The sequence below is a fragment of the Rhodnius prolixus genome, unplaced genomic scaffold (assembly GCF_049639745.1).
Source record: "Rhodnius prolixus isolate KJV_2025 unplaced genomic scaffold, Rpr scaffold_9, whole genome shotgun sequence".
NCBI lineage: Eukaryota > Metazoa > Arthropoda > Insecta > Hemiptera > Reduviidae > Rhodnius > Rhodnius prolixus.
Genome location: NW_027411604.1, coordinates 29,508,168 through 29,527,738, shown reverse-complemented (window position 1 = coordinate 29,527,738; position 19,571 = coordinate 29,508,168). Strand labels below are relative to the sequence as shown.

At 31.3% G+C, this 19,571-nt stretch overlaps 2 protein-coding genes and 1 long non-coding RNA gene across 6 annotated transcripts in view; 2 read left to right on the top strand and 1 right to left on the bottom strand.

Annotated features, from left to right (window-relative positions):
- Positions 1-1,666: 1,666 nt before the first annotated feature.
- Positions 1,667-8,956, top strand: Amt (Ammonium transporter). The gene is made up of 11 exons (XM_074129092.1): positions 1,667-1,854; positions 1,928-2,204; positions 3,958-4,115; positions 4,201-4,342; positions 5,493-5,671; positions 6,628-6,759; positions 7,110-7,205; positions 7,310-7,398; positions 7,587-7,666; positions 7,751-7,851; positions 7,939-8,956. The coding sequence occupies exons 1-11, from the start codon at positions 1,719-1,721 to the stop codon at positions 8,073-8,075; spliced, it is 1,527 nt and encodes a 508-aa protein (XP_073985193.1). The 5' UTR covers positions 1,667-1,718; the 3' UTR covers positions 8,076-8,956.
- Positions 8,422-19,571, bottom strand: part of LOC141454643 (uncharacterized) — a 27,273-nt gene continuing 16,123 nt past the window's right edge. For 2 of the 4 annotated variants that reach the window (XM_074129098.1, XM_074129099.1), the window contains 3 exons: positions 16,862-16,999; positions 11,302-11,484; positions 8,422-10,353 (listed from right to left, as the gene is read on the bottom strand). In XM_074129098.1, coding sequence (XP_073985199.1) covers positions 9,518-10,353; positions 11,302-11,484; positions 16,862-16,901 — 1,059 coding nt within the window. In that variant the 5' untranslated portion in view covers positions 16,902-16,999 and the 3' untranslated portion in view covers positions 8,422-9,517. The remainder of the gene's footprint in view (positions 10,354-11,301; positions 11,485-16,861; positions 17,000-19,571) is intronic. The other 2 variants (XM_074129100.1, XM_074129101.1) reach the window with 2 other exon arrangements.
- LOC141454645 (uncharacterized) lies at positions 11,479-13,893 on the top strand. Its single transcript, XR_012458856.1, has 3 exons — positions 11,479-12,702; positions 12,961-13,241; positions 13,427-13,893. It is a non-coding gene; the product is annotated as an uncharacterized lncRNA (long non-coding RNA).

Here is a 19,571-nt window from a genome sequence, read left to right as displayed (position 1 = left end):
CCATTTGGAAGGACAATTACTTTGTGAATACAAATCTTTTATAAATTATATTTTTAAAAGTCAGAGTTTGATGAATAATAAAGACATTAGCTTAATATGCAGATACAATTTATGATTATAACGCAAGTAGCTCCATATTTTCTTTTCAGGATATAGTAACTATAACTTTGGAGGTGGAATGTAGAATTGGATTTTTGAGGTTGGTCTAGATTCTGCATGTGTTGCGTGTTTCTTTAGGGAAGTTAAAGGCACCCAATGAGGGCACACTCGATAACATAAGGATATGGATAATAATTATAATTTAATCATTTGTATCGAACTATTACCTTTATTTGAAACAATATTGATTCCTAAGGAATTGGAGAATGTTCGCCATTAGTCATCAATTAAATATTATTTTAGTATTTACCTATTTATTTATTTTTTCTAATTGACAAAGAAGTAATGTAAATTTAATTAATTTGTCAGCCAAAAGGGTGAAAATTCACATAAGAGAATATCATTTATTTGTTTCGCTGAAATTTTCTTGAATGAACTTGTAAAATAACAAGTTCATTGCCTTGTAGTTAGTCTAAGTAAGACTCTTCAATCATAAGACCATTGAGTAAAAAGCAAAAATAAAATACCAATATTGCCATAAAGGTATTAGAAAAATATCTTTATGCTCTTCAATTTTTAGTCGAGTAAAGTATAGTGTACTAGTTACTCATAAAAGTGAAAGGAATTTTCAGGCATTAACTTTACTGTTCAGAATTCACAAATAACCACTTTCTAAGAGCTTACGATTTAGGTCATGAGTACAATATTACTTACAATAGTGGTGGAGGTAAATTTTCTAAAATTAATGAAGCAAAAATTGGTGAATCAGAGTGAAAATTTAGCCTAATATTTAATTATTTCTACAGTAATCTTCTTATTATCTTTAGTTTTTAACAAAGTTATCGCAAGAAATAAATCATTGCATTCTGACGATATAAAATAGCAGTTTTAGAAAATTATCTGTGCGAAATTGCGTGATTAGGGCAATACTCCAAAACTACAAAAAGCTGATTCGCATCCTCTCACGATTAAAAGAAGAGTACTGAATTAAGGAAATACGCTTTTATCTACTTCAAGCCGTAGTGAATCCAATAATTGATTATCCTTATCCACCCAGAGACAGAGAATCTCAGAGTAATAAGCTTAAAGTAATTACTTGATTATTAATGACTGTTATTAATGTTTACTAAAAGAGATCATGTTGTCTAATTTTGCTACTGAACCCCACTTTGTGCTTGGTCTTAAGGATTTGGTTTACTAAATTATTCCAAATCGGCGAATCAAGTGTCGGCTGAAAATTTAATATTTGAAAGTTGCTGGGTTTTTTTATTGAACTTTTGTGGAAGTAAAATATTTACTAATAGATTCTTGTAGCTATTAAATAGATTATAAATCCCTTGTATTCCTTTACATCGACTTTTTTCTTTTCAACAAAGGAATTACAAATGCTTAATTTATTAAGATTATAGATTATGTAATTTTCTTGAAGAGTCTAAAGAAAATCACCTCTTAAATAATTAATTATGAACTTAAATCTCAGTTCTAATGTAAAATTCCTTTTGGTCTAAAAGCTCCATGTTTAATTGATCTACTTGTATCAATAACTAGCTAGAATCAAGAACTAACTACTAGAAATATTTTTTGTATCAACTCTATTTTGTTACTTAAAGTAGTAAAAAATGTCTTCAAATATAAGTGATTTTAATGAAACTGATTTCCAGAAAGAAAATGATATACCATCTATGTATAATATCACAATTGAGGATGCTAGCTGGATAATGACTTCGGCTTTTATTATTTTTACCATGCAAACAGGTAACAAATAGAAAATAAAAAAATTATAACATCGGTTTTCAAAACTTTAACATATAAATATTTCAATGCGCAGGTTTTGGAATGCTTGAGTCTGGTTGTGTATCTACAAAAAACGAAATGAACATAATGATGAAGAATATAGCTGATATATTTCTTGGAGGTGTGACATATTGGGCAGTAGGATTTGGTTTCAGTTTTGGGACTTATTGGACGTGCCCTGTATTGGCTATAGGCGATTTCGCTTTGGACCCTACTCCAGAAGAAATGGGCCCAAAATTCACAGCATTTTTATTTCAATTATCTTTTGCAACAACTGCTACAACTATTGTTTCTGGTGCGATGGCTGAAAGGTGTGAGTTGTTTTTTAGTGTTTTTTGTTTAACCTGATTTAAAAATAATCTGTGGAATAAAGAAGGAAATCCTTTTTTTTTATTATAAAGAATGAAAATAACGTAGGGGCCTAAATACTTTTTAAAAATTAAGTTACTCATAAAGAATTAACGATATCTTCAGAAATGTATTTGAGGTCAATAACCACATTTTTCAGAATATTCGAAATACTTAGGTGATCATTTCGCCCAAATATATGCATGCTAGCTCTGTAAAACCTTTTAAATATAGCCCAGTCAAATTAGCTAAAATTAGGGGTAACCTCGGATTTGAAGATAATAAGCTATAAAGTTGTATAAATCTTTGGTATTTACGGAAATTAGTGGTCAAGGGTCATGAAAATCGTTTTTTTGTAATTATCTTGTTTCCATTGCTCTAAATAATATTTAAAGTTATTACAAAAGTTGTAGAGCACAAATCTCTCTACAAATTTGGTTCTATGCCGACCTAGTGGGTATAATATACGCTTGGCGTCGAAGTACAGTGTTAGATACAGAAATTGTAGAAATTTCAGCAAAACTTATAAAGATAGATTTTATGTTTTTCCCTTTTTTTTAAATCTCTACTTCCAAAACTAGCCGACCTAGTGTGTACAATATACGCTTGACGTTGAAGTACAATGTTGGAAACAGAAATTGTGGAAATTCCAGAAAAACTAATGAAGATTTTATGTTTTCCCTCTTTTCTAAATCTCTATTTCCAAAACTAGCCGACCTAGTGTGTACAATACACGCTCAGCGTTGAAGTACAATGTTAGAAACAGAAATTATGGAATTTCCTGCAAAACTAATGAATATTTAGTATTTTTCCTATTTTCCTACATCTCTACTTCCAAAACTAGCCGACCTAGTGTGTATAATATACGATTGTCGTTGAAGTACAATGTTAGATACAGAAATTATGGAAAATTCATCAAAACTAATGAAGGTTTTGTATTTTTTCTATTTTCTGAACAAGTGGATCCAAAAATAGCTGCCCCAAAGTGTAAAATATACGTTTGTCATAAAAATGCAATGTTCGAAACAGAAATTGAGGAAATCCCATCAAAATTAATGATGATTTTGTATTTTCCTTTTTTTTAACTTTAAAATTGTGCATACATTGTATACATTGTGCTATTACCTTTTTCTCACATTGTATTATTTTATTATTATACACGATTGACTAAATTCTTATTTGCTGGAAGACGTTGGACCGGGCTTATTTAAGAAGGAAGCATTCATCTTGATGGGGATGCACGGTGTACAAACTGTCTTTCGTAGTTTCTTTAAATATGCCTGGTTATCCCTGGACTCGCTCTTCTCCTTAGCGTCATTCAAATGGTTTTCTACTTGCGTTCCACTCGTTCTTTCTACTCGCGTGTTTTCCTTAAACGCGTCATTTTGACATAACTTAAAGAAAGCAGTTAACGTTGTAGCCAGTGGATTCAGGGCTATTTGTTGCACATTGAAATCTATGAACATTTCCTTGTACCCATACAAGGTTGATTTCTAAATACATATGTTTGGCTAAATTCATCCTTTCAATTTGTAAATTATTTCTAAATCGACATTTTGGTAAAATTTCCTATTTTATGACATATTAAGTTTCAACGGCCACTGAATATTGAGTAAAAATTCTTGCTTTTCATAAAATTTGCCTATAGTGTGTTAACAATTTATTTTAGGAAAAGAATATCATATATGTGTACAGAACTGATGTTTTTCCTTGCAGATGTAACTTCAAAGCATATTGTGTATTTTCATTTATGAACACAGTGGTATATTGTATACCTGCAGGATGGGTTTGGGGTGACCACGGATTTCTGAAACAAATGGGAGCGGTGGATATCGCTGGAAGTGGACCTGTTCATTTAATTGGAGGAGTCTCTGGTCGTTATAATCATCATTATTCTTTATTTAAGTAACTGTAAGATTGGGCATTAATAATCTGTAAAACTAATTTTAAATCACACAGCATTTGCTTCCGCTATGATGCTTGGACCAAGATTAGGCAGATATGAGAGTGGAAATTCGTCACTTCCTCTTGGTACTCCAGTCAATTGTGCGATGGGACTTTTTGTACTCTGGTGGGGATGGCTAGCTTTTAATAGTGGTAGGTTAGTGATTTGTTCTTTCTTTAAAAAATTCCTTGATATTTGAATACTGAAAACCTGTAAATTGTACTTGCCGGAAGGGGCAATGTTATGCGTTAACATGTTCATTTCAAACTGCAAGAAGTTAAAAATCTGCCTAATTACTTGAATATTTAGAGATGAATTAATTGGATGTTTGTACGTTGTTAGTAGTCAATGCTTCTAGGCCAATCATTACAAGCGTATTGAATACATTTATGTTTCATGAAGGTTTTATTTCAAAGTTTACTTCCTTTAAAAACATCTTGAGAGTAATTGGAGACATGCAACTGGTCAGCTAATATAAGCTTAAACTAAGCCTTGATATGCAAAAAGGAAAGTAATTCAAATTCATGGTTTTGAAAAGTGAGAGGATATCGGAAACATGAAAATGGTCCATCTGATTTATTATAAAACGTTTTGAACAAAGCCATTCCTCGGCACAAGGGATGTTCTAGAAATGTATCGCTCAATTTAAAAGTAGCAGATAATTAGAACTCCTGGTGGAAGGATCCTCGACTTTAACAAATGAGTTCAAAGAAAAGGCTTTGTACTTCAGCGACTATTGTGATGGATCGCGTGCCGTGGCTATCCTTAAGATCTATAGTTAAACTTAACATCGCAGTGGTGTCCTTGGTGTATTCGATGGCCTACATTAATACAATTGGTTAGTAACCTAAGCTTTAATGATGTCGAAAAGGTAATATTCAACATTCCTTTCACATATCTAAGGAAACTATTGTAATCTACCAAGTTAACTTCACCGCACAATGTTGCTCTCTTTTTCTAAAGTTTACCTTCTTTCTGGAACATCACCTTGCCTCGTTCTTTTTCCTGAATAAAATCTTGTAGAATATGAGAGTGGAATTTGGAAAAAAATCTTACAGGAGTTCTTGCAGCCTGGTTTGAAGAAAGTGCATAGCTAAATCATGCCCCTCTAATGTGGAGAACTCTTAATAATAGTGCGATACATTAATAAATTTCTTCTTTATTTTAGTATTGAAGTTTTGCCTACTTTAACATTACCTTCATTTGCTTATTTTATCTTCAGGGTGATCCATTGTTTGTACATACAGTTTATTTTGCCAGCCTTTTGCAGTTTGTAATATTAATAAAAACAAAAACTTTTTGACAGTACCTACGGACTTTCCGGTTTAAAATGGGCTTACTCAGCAAAGGCTGCTGTAATGACTATGCTATCCTCATTTGGTGGAGGAATTGTAGGTTTGACGTACACATTAATAATAAATCGAGGCAATGCTAACATTCTAGACATAATAAATAGTGTACTGGGATCACTTGTGGCAGTAACAGGTTAGTCTCTCTAGTTTAACTTTAGTCAATTTTATAATTGCTTTCTCTTACGGTTGTTAGCGGTTATTTTAGTATCTGTTTTTCTAGATACCCCAATGGAAAATTTGAAAGAGTTCCACATGTTTTGGTCTTTGAAAATATCAGTCAATAAAGTTCAGTAACAAATCGCACTATGTACACACATATTTTTCCAAGTTTGAAAATTTATCAGTTTTAATCAGTGAATAATAACAGTTTAATTCATACTTTTCTTTACGAATAAAGAAAGACTGGATGTGCCTGACGCCCCTTCGTATATACTTGGAAGTGATATGGAAGGCAATATCCTTTATTTTCCATTTAGTCGTGTATATCATGGAGCAAAAAAGTTATGAATAAGACTTATAACACACATTTGAGGCACTATTTCACAAATGCACATTGAGGTTTTCCTCAGTAAGCCGTAGTGTGTTTTCTGTGAGAGGAGGAATCCCAGCCGACGGAAATTCTCCGTTGGCTACTGGCAGAGAATATGGAGCTAACTTGCAATTAATTTGCTAGTTTCTATTTGTCTCGCAGATATCCACAATGATTTGCACTACTTTCTGATTTCACTATTTGGGTATAACTCTGACAGGATCAGTTTGGAATAGAAATATCCTGGGTCCTAATCCAGGATAAGATTTTCTTTTAATAGATGCTTCTTACGCCTCAGTTAGGTACAATGTAAAAAAAGTAGTCGTTCAGTTTTTTGCGACTTTCAAAACGATTTTTATTCCGTATTCAAATACTTTATTGCTAAAATGTATAATTTACAAAATGAAATTGTTAATACCCACTAATGGACTCAAGTACAACTCGTCATTTTGTAAAAATTCCGATTAATTTTTTACTTAGAACCTTTTAAATTTCGTAAGAGGAAGTCTTTGTGATTAGAACTTTTAGTGTAAGTATTGCTTAACATTCATCTGTTACAGCTGGCTGTTTTCTGTACAGTTCATGGCATGCTCTTTTAATAGGATGTATAGGCGGGCTTGTAACTTCCTTTACGACACCTTTATTTGACAAAATCAAAGTTGACGATCCAGTCGGAGCTTCAGCTGTCCATGGTAAATGCAAATTGTGTATTTAATTACTTCTACAAAAATGGTTAGGATAATAATGTGGAAACCAGTAATATAGACAGATATAAGTGCAGCAAAGGGTCCCCAAGATTAAACCTTGTAAGAATCTTCAAATTTGTTTGTCTTAAAAATTTAGTTAGATTTTACGATTTAGGAATGCCAGAAATATTTGTTTAAATCTCTTATCTAGCAGACTTTAAAGATTTGTTTAATCCCAGTAGTTGGTCTCGCCTCTTGGCGTCTTTTGTAAAACCGTAATCCTAAAATTTCGATGCACTTCATCATATTCAATTTATTTACTTTATAGTTTCAACTTCAAGTGTCTATATTTGCAGGCATGTGTGGTATTTGGGGTGTAATAGCTGTTGGCTTATTTGCTGAAGATCCGTATCCACTAACTACCACAAATCGCAGGGCTGGACTCTTTATAGGTTATTACACTAAAATAAGTTTTTATGATATGATGAAGTTTTGATTTAGACAGATTGAATGCAATTAAATTTATATTATATTGAATTTAATGTTTTCTGTTAAGGTGGTGATTGGTATCTACTTGGTGTGCAAGCTCTGAGTGCATTATGTTTGGGTTCATACAGTTTTATTGTGACTGTTGTACTTTTATGGGTAAAGTTTAGATCAGCTTGAAACTATTTTTGTAATTTAAATAAGATTTTTACGCCAAAGGGAATTTTATAAGTTAAAAAGTGGTGTATAGAATCGTTTAATTCAAATACGTAGTCAAATACTTATTGTCTAAATTTCAAGACATATAATCTTAACAAACAAATTTATAATTTTTGTTCATTTTTCAGAGTATTAATAAAGTTATACCTATAAGAATGCTTGCTCATGAAGAATTACTTGGGGCAGATTTAGCTGAACATTTAATTAGGTGATTTTAAAGTTTAATGAATTAAAATTTTAGTACATTTTTATCAAATCGTGGAAATTTAATTTCAATGGACTACGTGTTTAGGCATAGAGGTGTTGGCATATCAAGAGTTGTATCAGCCTTAAATTTAATTGATGAATTTAATGTTGAACTTGATAAAGTAAGGACTACTGGGACCAATCCTGGTAAGCAACTGATAATATTTGTATTTAATTTTTTTAAAATTATAGTATATTTTGCATTGTTTTTGTAACAGTACTTGTTGTTTCAAGGGCATGAACATTACTTGGATGAATATGTCAAGAAAAAATTACAGAAAAATAATTTAAATCCAACTGAAAAAGTTTTTACTTTGTTGAATAATATGAAATTTAATAACGAGCATCCACAATTAGCGTGGCTAGATTAAAATTGAAAATGTATACTGGTCTCATTTGACTTTCAGAACGCAAAATGAGATCTAATTAGGTTTACATCGTATAAATCGTGGTTTGATCTAAAAACGTTCTATTTCACTGCAAGAATTTAAGTAAACAGTAACAATAACAAGATATTCCACATCACTGCTACTTATTGTAGATATTTCAGTACTTATAGTATTAGACTTCAATATAAATCAATTTCAATTAGTTGTCGAAAGTAAAACAAAGGAAAGCGCATTCTTGGGAGTTGCGGAAGCAGATTAGGATTTCTGCAAAATTTCAGGCACCTATTAAAAAAACAAAACAAAAAATGACGCTAAATATAGAAAAATATAAGGGTAGCAAAATTAATATACATTTTAATAGTAAAAATTGTACAAAATATTTACATTTTATGTACAAAAAGTTAATAAAAATGGCTACACGTTTACAAATTTGAATAATTAAAACAAATTTGCTGCATCAATTAAGATTAACATCGAAATCTTTACTTAGAATTTTCAATATCAAAACCTGACTCATTAGTATGATATTCATTGGTAATTCAATTTATTTCTCCTCTTCGTAAAACCCACTTTCCAATTCGATAAATTACGTATTCCCAATTTTCAGCTAGTTCGTTTCATTTTAAATTAGATGAACTCGAAAACAATAGTTTCATAGGTTTATATTGATACTGGATTCCATAATTTTTGTAAACACAGAAACAAATCTCTGAATCAGAAGTATTGTTTGGAACAAAGGAAGAGTTCAAAGAAAATTTTTAATATTTTTCATTCTTGTATAATTCCACGCTTTTTTAGGATAAATAGTAACAGCAGCTTGACTTATAAAATTTAAAGAACTATCAACATTACGAAAAGAGTAATATTGTGCCCGCAAAAATTATTATACACACTTATTAATAACACAAATATTACTTCCCTTTTTTCGTTGATTGATTTGTCCGTCTATGAAATTACAACAGGATTGGGCAGAGCGGATTGAACTGGCCTACTTTTTTTTTTTTTTTTAAATTTGTCAATGGCGAGTTGATTAAAAGAACTCTTCTAATAGCTATGATAAGGAGCACATCAGTTTTGATGGATTGCTTAGCACTATAATCTTAATGGGCACCTGTGAAAGCTGTATTTGGAAGCGTAGCACTAGCAAATGCCTCCGAGAAGAGCAGTTTTGGGATAGAAATTTTGGGAAAAAGTGCTTTAGAATAGAAAAAGGTTAGTTCTACCTCATAGACATCAATATTATTATCATGAACACAGTAAGTTATATCCCTTGTAGAACCTAATTCTTATTCAGTCTTCCAACTCTGATTCTATTTGGAAAGATCAAGTGAGGCTTGGAGGAAACTAATGCTGAGTAGTGTTCTCTAGCCTTATCCTAAACAGTTCTGACAACGCAGATCACCGCACTTTAATTCTAGCCACTTCTAATCTTTTAAACAATTATCATGGGAAGCTAAAAATTTTTCAATTCTTTCTCTGTACTCTTTTTGACTTTCTGGTAATGGCAGAGACAATTTATTTTGATTTTCATTACCAATTTTTGTTATAATTCTATTGCCAATAACACTATCAGATAACATTGAAGTTTTTTGTAATTTGTACAATTCTTTTACAACATTAGAGTAATGTGATAACTTTGGATCACAAGCACCATTTTTATGGTTTTCCAGAATATCAGGTCGAATTGGTTTACCATTATTTCCAATCGTGCCGGTATAATTCACATTTATTTTCTTATCATAACTGTTTTTAACACCTTTCCAACCAATTTTTACTGAAAACATGGATAAAATAAGTTCAACCAAAGCTGCTAACAATAAATGTATGTAAATCTCTAATTGAAATGTAATATCTTCAGTGGTTATATCTCTTTTATATCGATTAACTGGTTCTAGTAATTCAATGTCTGACCCTTTTATTGCTTCACTATCATAGCTTTCAGTAAAATTATTTTCTAAATAAATATTAATTTGGTCGTCGCTTGTACTACTATTTAATAATGGTAATATTACATTGCTACTGTTATTAAAATTACCCCTAGCAAAATATAATAACATAAATGAGTGATGATTTATTGTTGGTTTTATAACAAAGAATATCATTAATGATAATGACGTTATTGAACAGATTGTTGATATGATGGACGCTACAAAAAACCATCTAATATTTCTGTCAATGTACCACCGTTTGCTGGCCAGTATTCCAGTTAGGCCACAAAGTAATGCTCCACTTACTAGACTGACACCGCTAACGAATTCACCTGTAACATATAAATTACATTAAGGTGCTTGAAAAGAGGGGTTCTAATCTTAGTATTTCAAGACGATGTCGTAAAAACTAGTAACAAACATTTTGAGGCTAATTTAATGTAATTTAGACATCTTATTTTCTCTAAACATTTTTACTAAAACCTTTAAACACTCATATAAATAGCTCCATTACTTATAATTGAAACAGTAACCCAAAATAAGAAATTTAAAGGTTACTGAGAGAGGTGCATTATTTAGTGCACCAGTACTATTGTTAGTTAAATGCTCTGCTAAATTTGAAATCGTTAAAGGATATTTTTGAGTAGAATGCTCCTGAATATCTGCGTAATGTTGGAGGCGAAATAAGTGCAGAGTTTTTTTAAAGTAAGAAATATGACATAAACAAGAATTGAAAGAAAAAATAACTGCTTAGGAAGAATAGGGAATTCCGGAAATAGCCGGTACTGTACACTTGCAGATAACGGAAAAGATTGGGTGAAGAAAATTGTTTTTTAAATATCAATGAATTCTAAAAAGTGACATTAGTCTAGTGTCTAAGTCCCTTAGATTTCTGAGTTCAATATTCGGTAACTTGTGTTACTGTAAGTAAACGATCTTATCAGTACACTTTTCTATTTGCTTAGGTCCATTCCTGGATTTCACCTGAAAAAGGGGAATTACCAAATAAACGTAAAGACCGAGCTTATGTTTATTGACAGACTTCTGAAAAAAAAAAAGATTGCTAACTAAATCCTAGCTAGTTAAATCAAATTACCTGATCACTGCCTACCTAATCAGACTCTACTGACTAACTAGCTCAGTAAATGGTAGAATAATTTTTTCCCCTTCTTCTGAAGACATAATATATATTTACACAAAAATTTTCTGTTGCCAAGTTTTTTGATTTCCAAAATAGTTCAGAATAAAAGAGAAAGTTTACAAATAAAGTAGAAGCTAACCCATCCATGTATGGCGGCTGCAATAACCAGCTGTAGTCAGTGTAGCCACAAGAAGGGCGATAATTATATGGGTTGTCGCTAAGCCACCTACAGTTGACGAGGAGTACGCCCGTTCTGAAGGATAGCTATGCGCTGGATCTGGACGACACTTCACATGCACCGTATAAATCTCCTCCATTACTTCTGAAACATTGTAGCCCAATTTTTATTACAGGTTTTTATTATTTGCTTGTTAGATAATTATCTCCTGATTAATTAAACTCATATAGGGTCTATCTCGGGGTTTAAATCTACATGAATTTTGCTCAGTTTGTGCTTTTTCCATAATTTTTGAATTTAAAAAACATTTACAATAGCACTTTATAACTCACTCAGCACATTTAGGAAATAGCCTAAAAACATGTTAATAATAGGCTCAATTCAGAGATCAGAAGTATGCGTTGAATTGGAAGCAAATATGTTTTTCCAAAAATAAAAGCAGAAGAAAAGGGGAACAAAATCTATCTCTACCTCCTCGTAGTGCTCCTCCGAACAACTGCTCCTAGAACTGCAAGAAGCAGTCTATCAGTGATGGACATGTTCCACAACCGAGATTAAAACAAATCCTCAATCTTAATTCCTCTTTCACCGAGTGGTCAAAAAGAAGTAAAGAGAACCCTCCTCAGAAAAGCCTAGGTAGAACGAAGGAGAGTATTAAAGCAAAAATTTGGCGCATGTTGCTCTAACCACAGGCTCTCCACTCTTCCTAGAACTTCTCCAGAGAATCTAGCGGTCTAGCATCAGTTTCCACAATGGAGACAATGATCTATTTTGGTCGCAGTCATCAACATCTGGTTATAAATAAGTCTCATAAACTTATTATAAATTTTAGAACCATAAATAATATAAATAAAAAATAACCTATGGTTTTGGTAAATCAAAACACTATAAATCTTATAAATAAAACATCAAACTTTGTTTTTGAGTTTAAGGGGTTCATACTCCAAGGAAGTATGTTCTAGATATTCTCCAATTCTGTAGAAGATGCAAGCTATCAGATTTAAACAAAAAAAAAATTGAAATATCTTTTCTTTCTAAAAATCTCATCTCTTGTTTAATTCTGTTGTCATTCACTCATGCTGGAGTTGTTACGTTATATTTGCTGCTTTTATATATTACGAACTTTGAACTCTTGCTTCACACAATGAGTATGCATTGTTTTCATTTTATTTAAAAAAAAAAGAAAAAGGATTATAGTATTTTACATACTTTTGTATTCAATATATTACAGACGAGAGTAAATTACACGAATTTTTATTCACGTTCATGTATTATTTATAAAGTGATCCTTATTGTTACAAACGCTGTTGAATCTTAATGTCGCCTAGAACTTACCTACAGGAGTTGTTGCAGTATAATCAGGTGAATGTTAGATTTTGTTTTTATTTTGAGCTATACATTGCACCATTATTGTTTACCATAACTAAATTCACTCACTGCAGGCTTTATAGATGTAGCTATAGTTATTAACCGTATATAATAGTTCAGATAATGAGTGAAAATGAGAAATATTCGGGTTCCTAAACTAGGAAAGAATAGTGATATTACTAACTTTACCAAGCTCTAGGATTTTAATATTTGGTAATAATTTATTTGGTACCTATTTTCAATTTGTTAAAGGAAATCACAGCAACTTAGCAAATTTCTATAGAGCTATTTTCGTCAAGTAAATTTTTGTGGAAGTCAACATCCGTTTAAAAGATATTAGAATATAAGAGCTATCGACAGGAATATAATGAAAATTGTAATGACTTTTGAGGAAGCGAACAATTTTTACTTAAAAAAAAGAAGAAGAAATCTGCATTATACTCCTTCATCTCTTGAGACTTCCTCCTTTTTCCAAAGAATTAAAGGGCATCTAAGAGTTCGCCTCTTTGAAATAACAGAAAACATAAAAGAAGGTAACCAAACCAACTAAAAGTGAATCCAAAATATGTGTACTACTATTGCTTTAGGAAGTGTGGAACAACGCAAAAGATGATAAATAAATCTAGAGAGCTATACTGCAATTGATAAAATACTTAAAATAATTTAATTTTGAACGAAAGGAATTAAAGAGAAATAATCTCAAAACTCTTTTTTTCAGATCCATAATAAATAGGGCAAATAAAGCGCAATGATGCCATATTTCCTAAAGAATTTATAAGGTCATTTTCGAAACAAAACTAGCATCTTTTAATTCATAAATTGACAAAATTATAGTCTGCAAAACTATAAGACGTTATTAGAAATCATTTAACAACTATTCTTAAAAAAAACGTGGACAAATAGTTCAATAACAAAGCAATTTAAAAAATGTATATTTATTAATAAATAAAATAATATGAAAATAAGGGACTTATGGATGCTGTCCCTGTAATCGCAACATAGTGAACGTCCTTGGTATAAGGCAAGTGGAGCAGACTAGTGTCAAAGGTTCAAGGTATAAGTACAGTACGCTACAACTTACTGTTCACGGGTACGGACTAAATGAGTTTTATCCTCTATTTCATAATGTTTCAGTCAAAATAAAAAATGAAACATTTCCTTAATTATAAAATATTACTTTAAAGACATACTAATCTAAATTATTATTTTAGATTAAATTTATTTTTTCACTTAGAAGTACTTAGATGTGTCTCAATCAGTGCCTATTGGTGAAGTTGTTTTTGAATTGTTCAAGTTCCGTTTAATAAGAATACTGGTTTTGTGGACATTGAAATAAGTTCACACACACAAAACTTCGGAATAACATTCATGCCAGGGAAAACTATTCGTGCCAAAAAATTATTTTAAACTAATTACTTTAAATAGCATCGCTTTCAGCTAGATTGATTAATGTAACCCTTCCATATTTATTAATTTTTTTGTTTAACATTGATTTTGATAGTTACACTAGCGCTAGCTGCACTGTAAGTAACATTGACACTACAAAGAAAACACTGCTCTAATATTTATTGCTAAAATCATAAAGGTTTAAATGATGTTGAAATATTGTTAACGTCCAACTGTTTTCTTTAACATATTATCATTATTATTAGACGCTTAATAATACAGCCTATTAATGAGCTTAGGCCTATTAATAAAAATAAAGGTACTTCCACCAGCCTTCTCAATTTTTTTTGCTACCATCTTCAGTCTGTCGCAGTTTTAAACCTCCACAAATTTCTGCTTCTGTTTATAACTTCTCTTTTAACAGCATCTTGGGAAACTCTTGTTTCTGACATTCTGGCTACCTAAATCGCCCAAATCTCATTCAGCCTTTTAAAATGGTGCACCGATTTCTAATTCGACCTTCGTCTCCAAGTCTTACGCTCATAATAATATTTATATTTAACTGAAATTCATCAAGGATGATATTAAGTATTCATCATGCAACCGTCAGAAATAATTAATTTATCTGCAAACGCTTTCGCTAATACTGTTTACAACTAGTTTACACGGTACAAACAAAGAGAAATTTTGCACTTTTTTTTTTCCAGAAATTACTCAAACCAGTTTGATTAAGCCTTCGTTTATGCAATTTTCTCTAAATTTAAGAATTAAGTGGAACATTTAACATTAATCTTTAATATTAAAAAACAGATAGAATTGCAAATTGTCCTGAAATGAGAGGAAAACTCAAATAATGGAATCTCAGAGAACACATAACCCCCCCCCCCCAAAAAAAACAACGAAAAAAATGACAAAATAAGAAGTGAGGCAAGTAGGTATTACATCATTTTTAGACCAACATAATGGCGTGGAGATTAAAACATAAAAAATATAAAGTCGTGACATACAGCTGAACTAGCGGTACACTTGAACATAATTCGTGCTGCCAACTTGAAATATCCCCCATATTATTCAGAAAAGTAACAAAAGGTTCTCAAAATACAGTATTACCGACGTTTTGGCAAACCTAAGGCCTTCTTCTAGCTGAAATTGGTTTCTTCAATGTGTTAACTTTTGAACTTCAGTATTATAACTGTTTGAAATTTAAAAAACTTTAATTTAATTTTTTAATTGCAAAGAGAGAAAGCATGCCTAATTTTTCTTTTTTTGAAATTTGAACATATGAAATGTGATGTATGCATTATTTAGTTCAAATACAGTGACAAAATTCAAGGATGTGAAAATAACTTTTTGGCATCACAAGAAAAACAAGCTGACAGTCAATATAGTTAGGTTAAGAAAGAATAAATGCAGAAATCAAATGCAAGAAAGAATAACAATGTTCTTAATTGTGCTCCAGCCGACCAACCCATGTGGCAGATTTCATCTTAAGTAAATCAAAGTGAAAGTCAATATACATTGTCAATGAAATTAACTGGTGTTCAAGTTTATGAATATGCAAAATCATTAATTGAGGAAGAATATAATGGAAAGTAGATACAAACAAGTATATCGATGTGACATTTACATTTTCACTGATATTTGTAATACATATATAAGTTTTCGTCCATTTGAAAGAAATAGAGTTTGAACAGTAAAAAAGGAAAACCTAATTTAGTCATATTAGAAAAGTAAAAATTACTTATTTATTATTTGTACACACAACATTGTCAATTGTAACGACTATCCTATTTTTAAGAAAACAGATATTGAATACGGTTGCACAACTGTGTTTATTGTTTGTTTTGGTGGTTAAATTGTGGGTTTCTTGGAAGCAATAAGAGAAATTTCTTTACTTTTATTTAATAATTTGTCACAGTCCGGTGGTGGAGGATATATTTGTGTATACAATTTATCCTGTTCTTAATATAAATTAAGACAATGTCGTCTAAGCCTTCTCTGTAGTACTGCCGACCACCCGTCAGGTGTTCTACCGTTATAATCAACAGAGTTGGTCAGTAAACTGAGAAGACACTGCATGCTTTTGAATGATTTTTTATATTTGAATTAATTTTGGGCAAAATTCCTGAAAGAATTCATTTCAGCCCTGACAATTTAAAAATATGACCAGATCTTTAGATTGGAATTTTTTTTTTTTAAGTTTTAGATCCCAAAATTCAGTAAAGGCCACTGCATACACAAAGAAACGTGGTGACGTAATAAGCCAAGCTGCTCTAGTGAACGAGAGCTAAAGAAGTAGGGAAATGGCTGAAGAATATGACTATTCATAACAATGTTTTTGAACAACATATCTTTCTCAAAATAGCATCACACTGTAGGTGGTTATTTGATGGACGAATTAAATTGCATACAATTATTGGGATTTAAAATTAATAAGTTAATTGCTTTTTACATCTTTGCCATAATACATCACTGTACCATAAACATCATATTTCTGTTTCTGACCGGTTTTTCATTCATCACCACAAAATAATTTATCACTTTGAGGTACAGAATTTAACTTTCTCTTTTAATGACTCTGTGTCACACGCTTCGCTTGCTGTTGTTTTTGTTCGTGACACCTCAAGAAAATTTTAAACGCATCACATTAATACGCATAAGTAAGATGTATTTGAATTAAGACACCAAGCACTCAAATGAGTTGATCCCATTTCTACACAACATAAAATTAATCTTAACTCATTTTCCCTTATATTTAAACTCCTACCTCTTGACCTAGCTGGAATGTTAGATCGTTTCTCTTTCATTTTTATTTCTATTTGTGTCCCGTCACTCACATCCCCCTCCAAACAGAATCACTTTCGTTGCGTTACTTTGTTATGGGTTCATGTTAGTTTTTATCTACCTACAAAGAAGTAAGAACTATTATAGTGAACACTATCGATTATCGTTAATTAAACATTATATAAATACTTAATTTTAAAAATCTCTAGAAATTAAATAACTATTGTTAGTTAGTTAGTTTTTTAGATATTACAGATTAATTGTGAGTAAATCGTTCGACTATTCTCTCTATTCTGGCTTTTCGCAGTAAATACTTTTTATAAACGACAATTGAACCACCAAGTTGACGATCTGTCGACCATTATTATCAGAATGCAGTTTAAATTCATTGATTAATGGATGATTGTCACATAAAACACAAAACTGATGAATCTGTTGAGTCGAACGGAAAAATTTCTAGATATTTTGTAAACCAAGTTTCAATGAAGGGGTGAACTGACAGTCAGAAAGATGGTGCTGTGTCTCACTTCACTCTTGGCGTCAGTCTAATGGAATAGCCATGTAAGGTACACAAATAATGAGCTGTCCCATTCACATCTTATCCGCTGATACAAGCGAGAACGATGCTTGTTCATTGAACAGTTTTATTCAAGTATAAGAATTATGTCCTCAACACTGGATTGTTACAATCGTTTCATATTATAATATCTTTACAAGAAATAAGTCGATGGCAAAATAACTAAATTTCATGAGCCAACAGTAACAATAATGACCTCCGATGTTAACGCGTTTTAATATTGAATATAATAAATATGTAGACAAAATAAAGTTGATATCTAAACCAAGATATTTAGGAAAGACATAATTGAAAGTGGAATTTATTGAAAGAAAAGTGATTCAAACAAGGATGAAATAGAAATTTTCTTTTCGGTGAAATCGACTGTCTTTCTATAAGCATGACTAAATTAAGTAATAAAAAAAAACTATTTGACATTGGAAGAACAATTGTAAAATGCAACTATTAAGAATATTAAGAACTATTAAACTTAAGTACATTTCCACTATCTTGAGCAACAACAATACAACAGTAAAGTGTAATTTGTCATTAAGGTTTGCTATTTATGTAAATGCAAACACAAATATAATTGGCTTAATGGATCAGAGGTACAATATGTGAAGAATCTATGGAAGGAAATTAGTTCCTTTTCTTTTTTTAAACACCGCATTAGCGGAAACCTGTTAATAAATAACATATACGTAGTAGATTTAACAATAATAAACCTCAAAAACAAAAAAGAAGTTTTATTGAAGGCAGTTGTTCACAATCATCTTAAATATATGTACTTATACATATATACTTATGTATATGATTCTTGTTATTCGATTAACATGAAATAAACAAATTTCATATCACGCCAGTTCAGCTATTTGCAATAAAAAAAAATGTATATATATGTATGTATACATAATTTTATATTATATTTTATTCGCCACAAATATAGTGAATAAAATGAAATTGTTGAATAATACTATTCAGCATTTTTGAATGAAACAATTTTTGCGGAACAAATGGTATACTTGTTATCCTGAATTACCCCACGCATAAAAAAAAGAAAAAGTAATGTTACTGTCATTTAGTGCTTCAAATGAGAGACTTCCGCACAGGATTATTAGTAAGAAATTTGTATTCGAGTTTAATACCAAAATTACACAACCCCAAGTACCTCTTCAGAGAATGAATTTTTTTTTTTTACTCAATTGAAATATCCTTAATTTACGTACCCTCATAGGATTAACTAAAAAACATCAGACTTTTAGGGAGCCCATGAAATACTGTATAAGCGAAATGAAAATTGTTGAAAGGATTAGTATATTACATGGGAACATTGAAATTATCACCACAGAATACCATCGCCATTTAACATAAAAGGTGATTCCTTTTTTCCAGTTATTATATTTAAAAAAGGCCATTATGTTTTTGGATACGTTCCGAAATTACTGAGCGGTTTCTCATCCTTTAGAATAAAGTCGTTTTTTTTTTTTCTACATTAGTTCGTTGGATTTCAATTTAGTGCAGACTAGCTACAGCAACTCCTGATTGTCAACTAACAAAAGCACTAAACTAGGATAGCAAAAGTTTTTTCTTCCATTTAATGGTGAAACATTAAATGGTTGGTGTATTTCAAGTTGACTCTCGAAGGCCGAACTGTCACATCTAAACCCTAAGCTGCCAGAAATATACCCCTCTTTAGTTATAAGGCAAAAAATTCTACTGTAACATGATAACGTTAGAGCACTTACTTTGGTTAGTCTGTCTTCTAAATTTTCTTGCAGAGTAAATCTTTTTCTAAAGAAGAGATTGTAATGAAATTCTATGCATCGAAAGATCCTTCTTGGTACTAAAGAGGAATTAAATTACAGACGCAAAGCATAAATACCGCTAGGAAACTTGCTCTAAATAAAATGACTGTAGGGGTTCAAATATGTTGATGATAATCAGCTGAAATCAGAGCCTAAAAACCTCAAAAATTTGACAAGATCCAAAAAGGGAACCTCCTTACTAGAGTACTCCCAAGGATGAAGACTAGCAACATCTTCAGAGTTTTTGGCGTCCTTAATAGTTACCTGAGCCTTACAACATCAATAACGACACCTTCAATACTCGCACAATTCGCGCAAAGCGTATGGGAGCA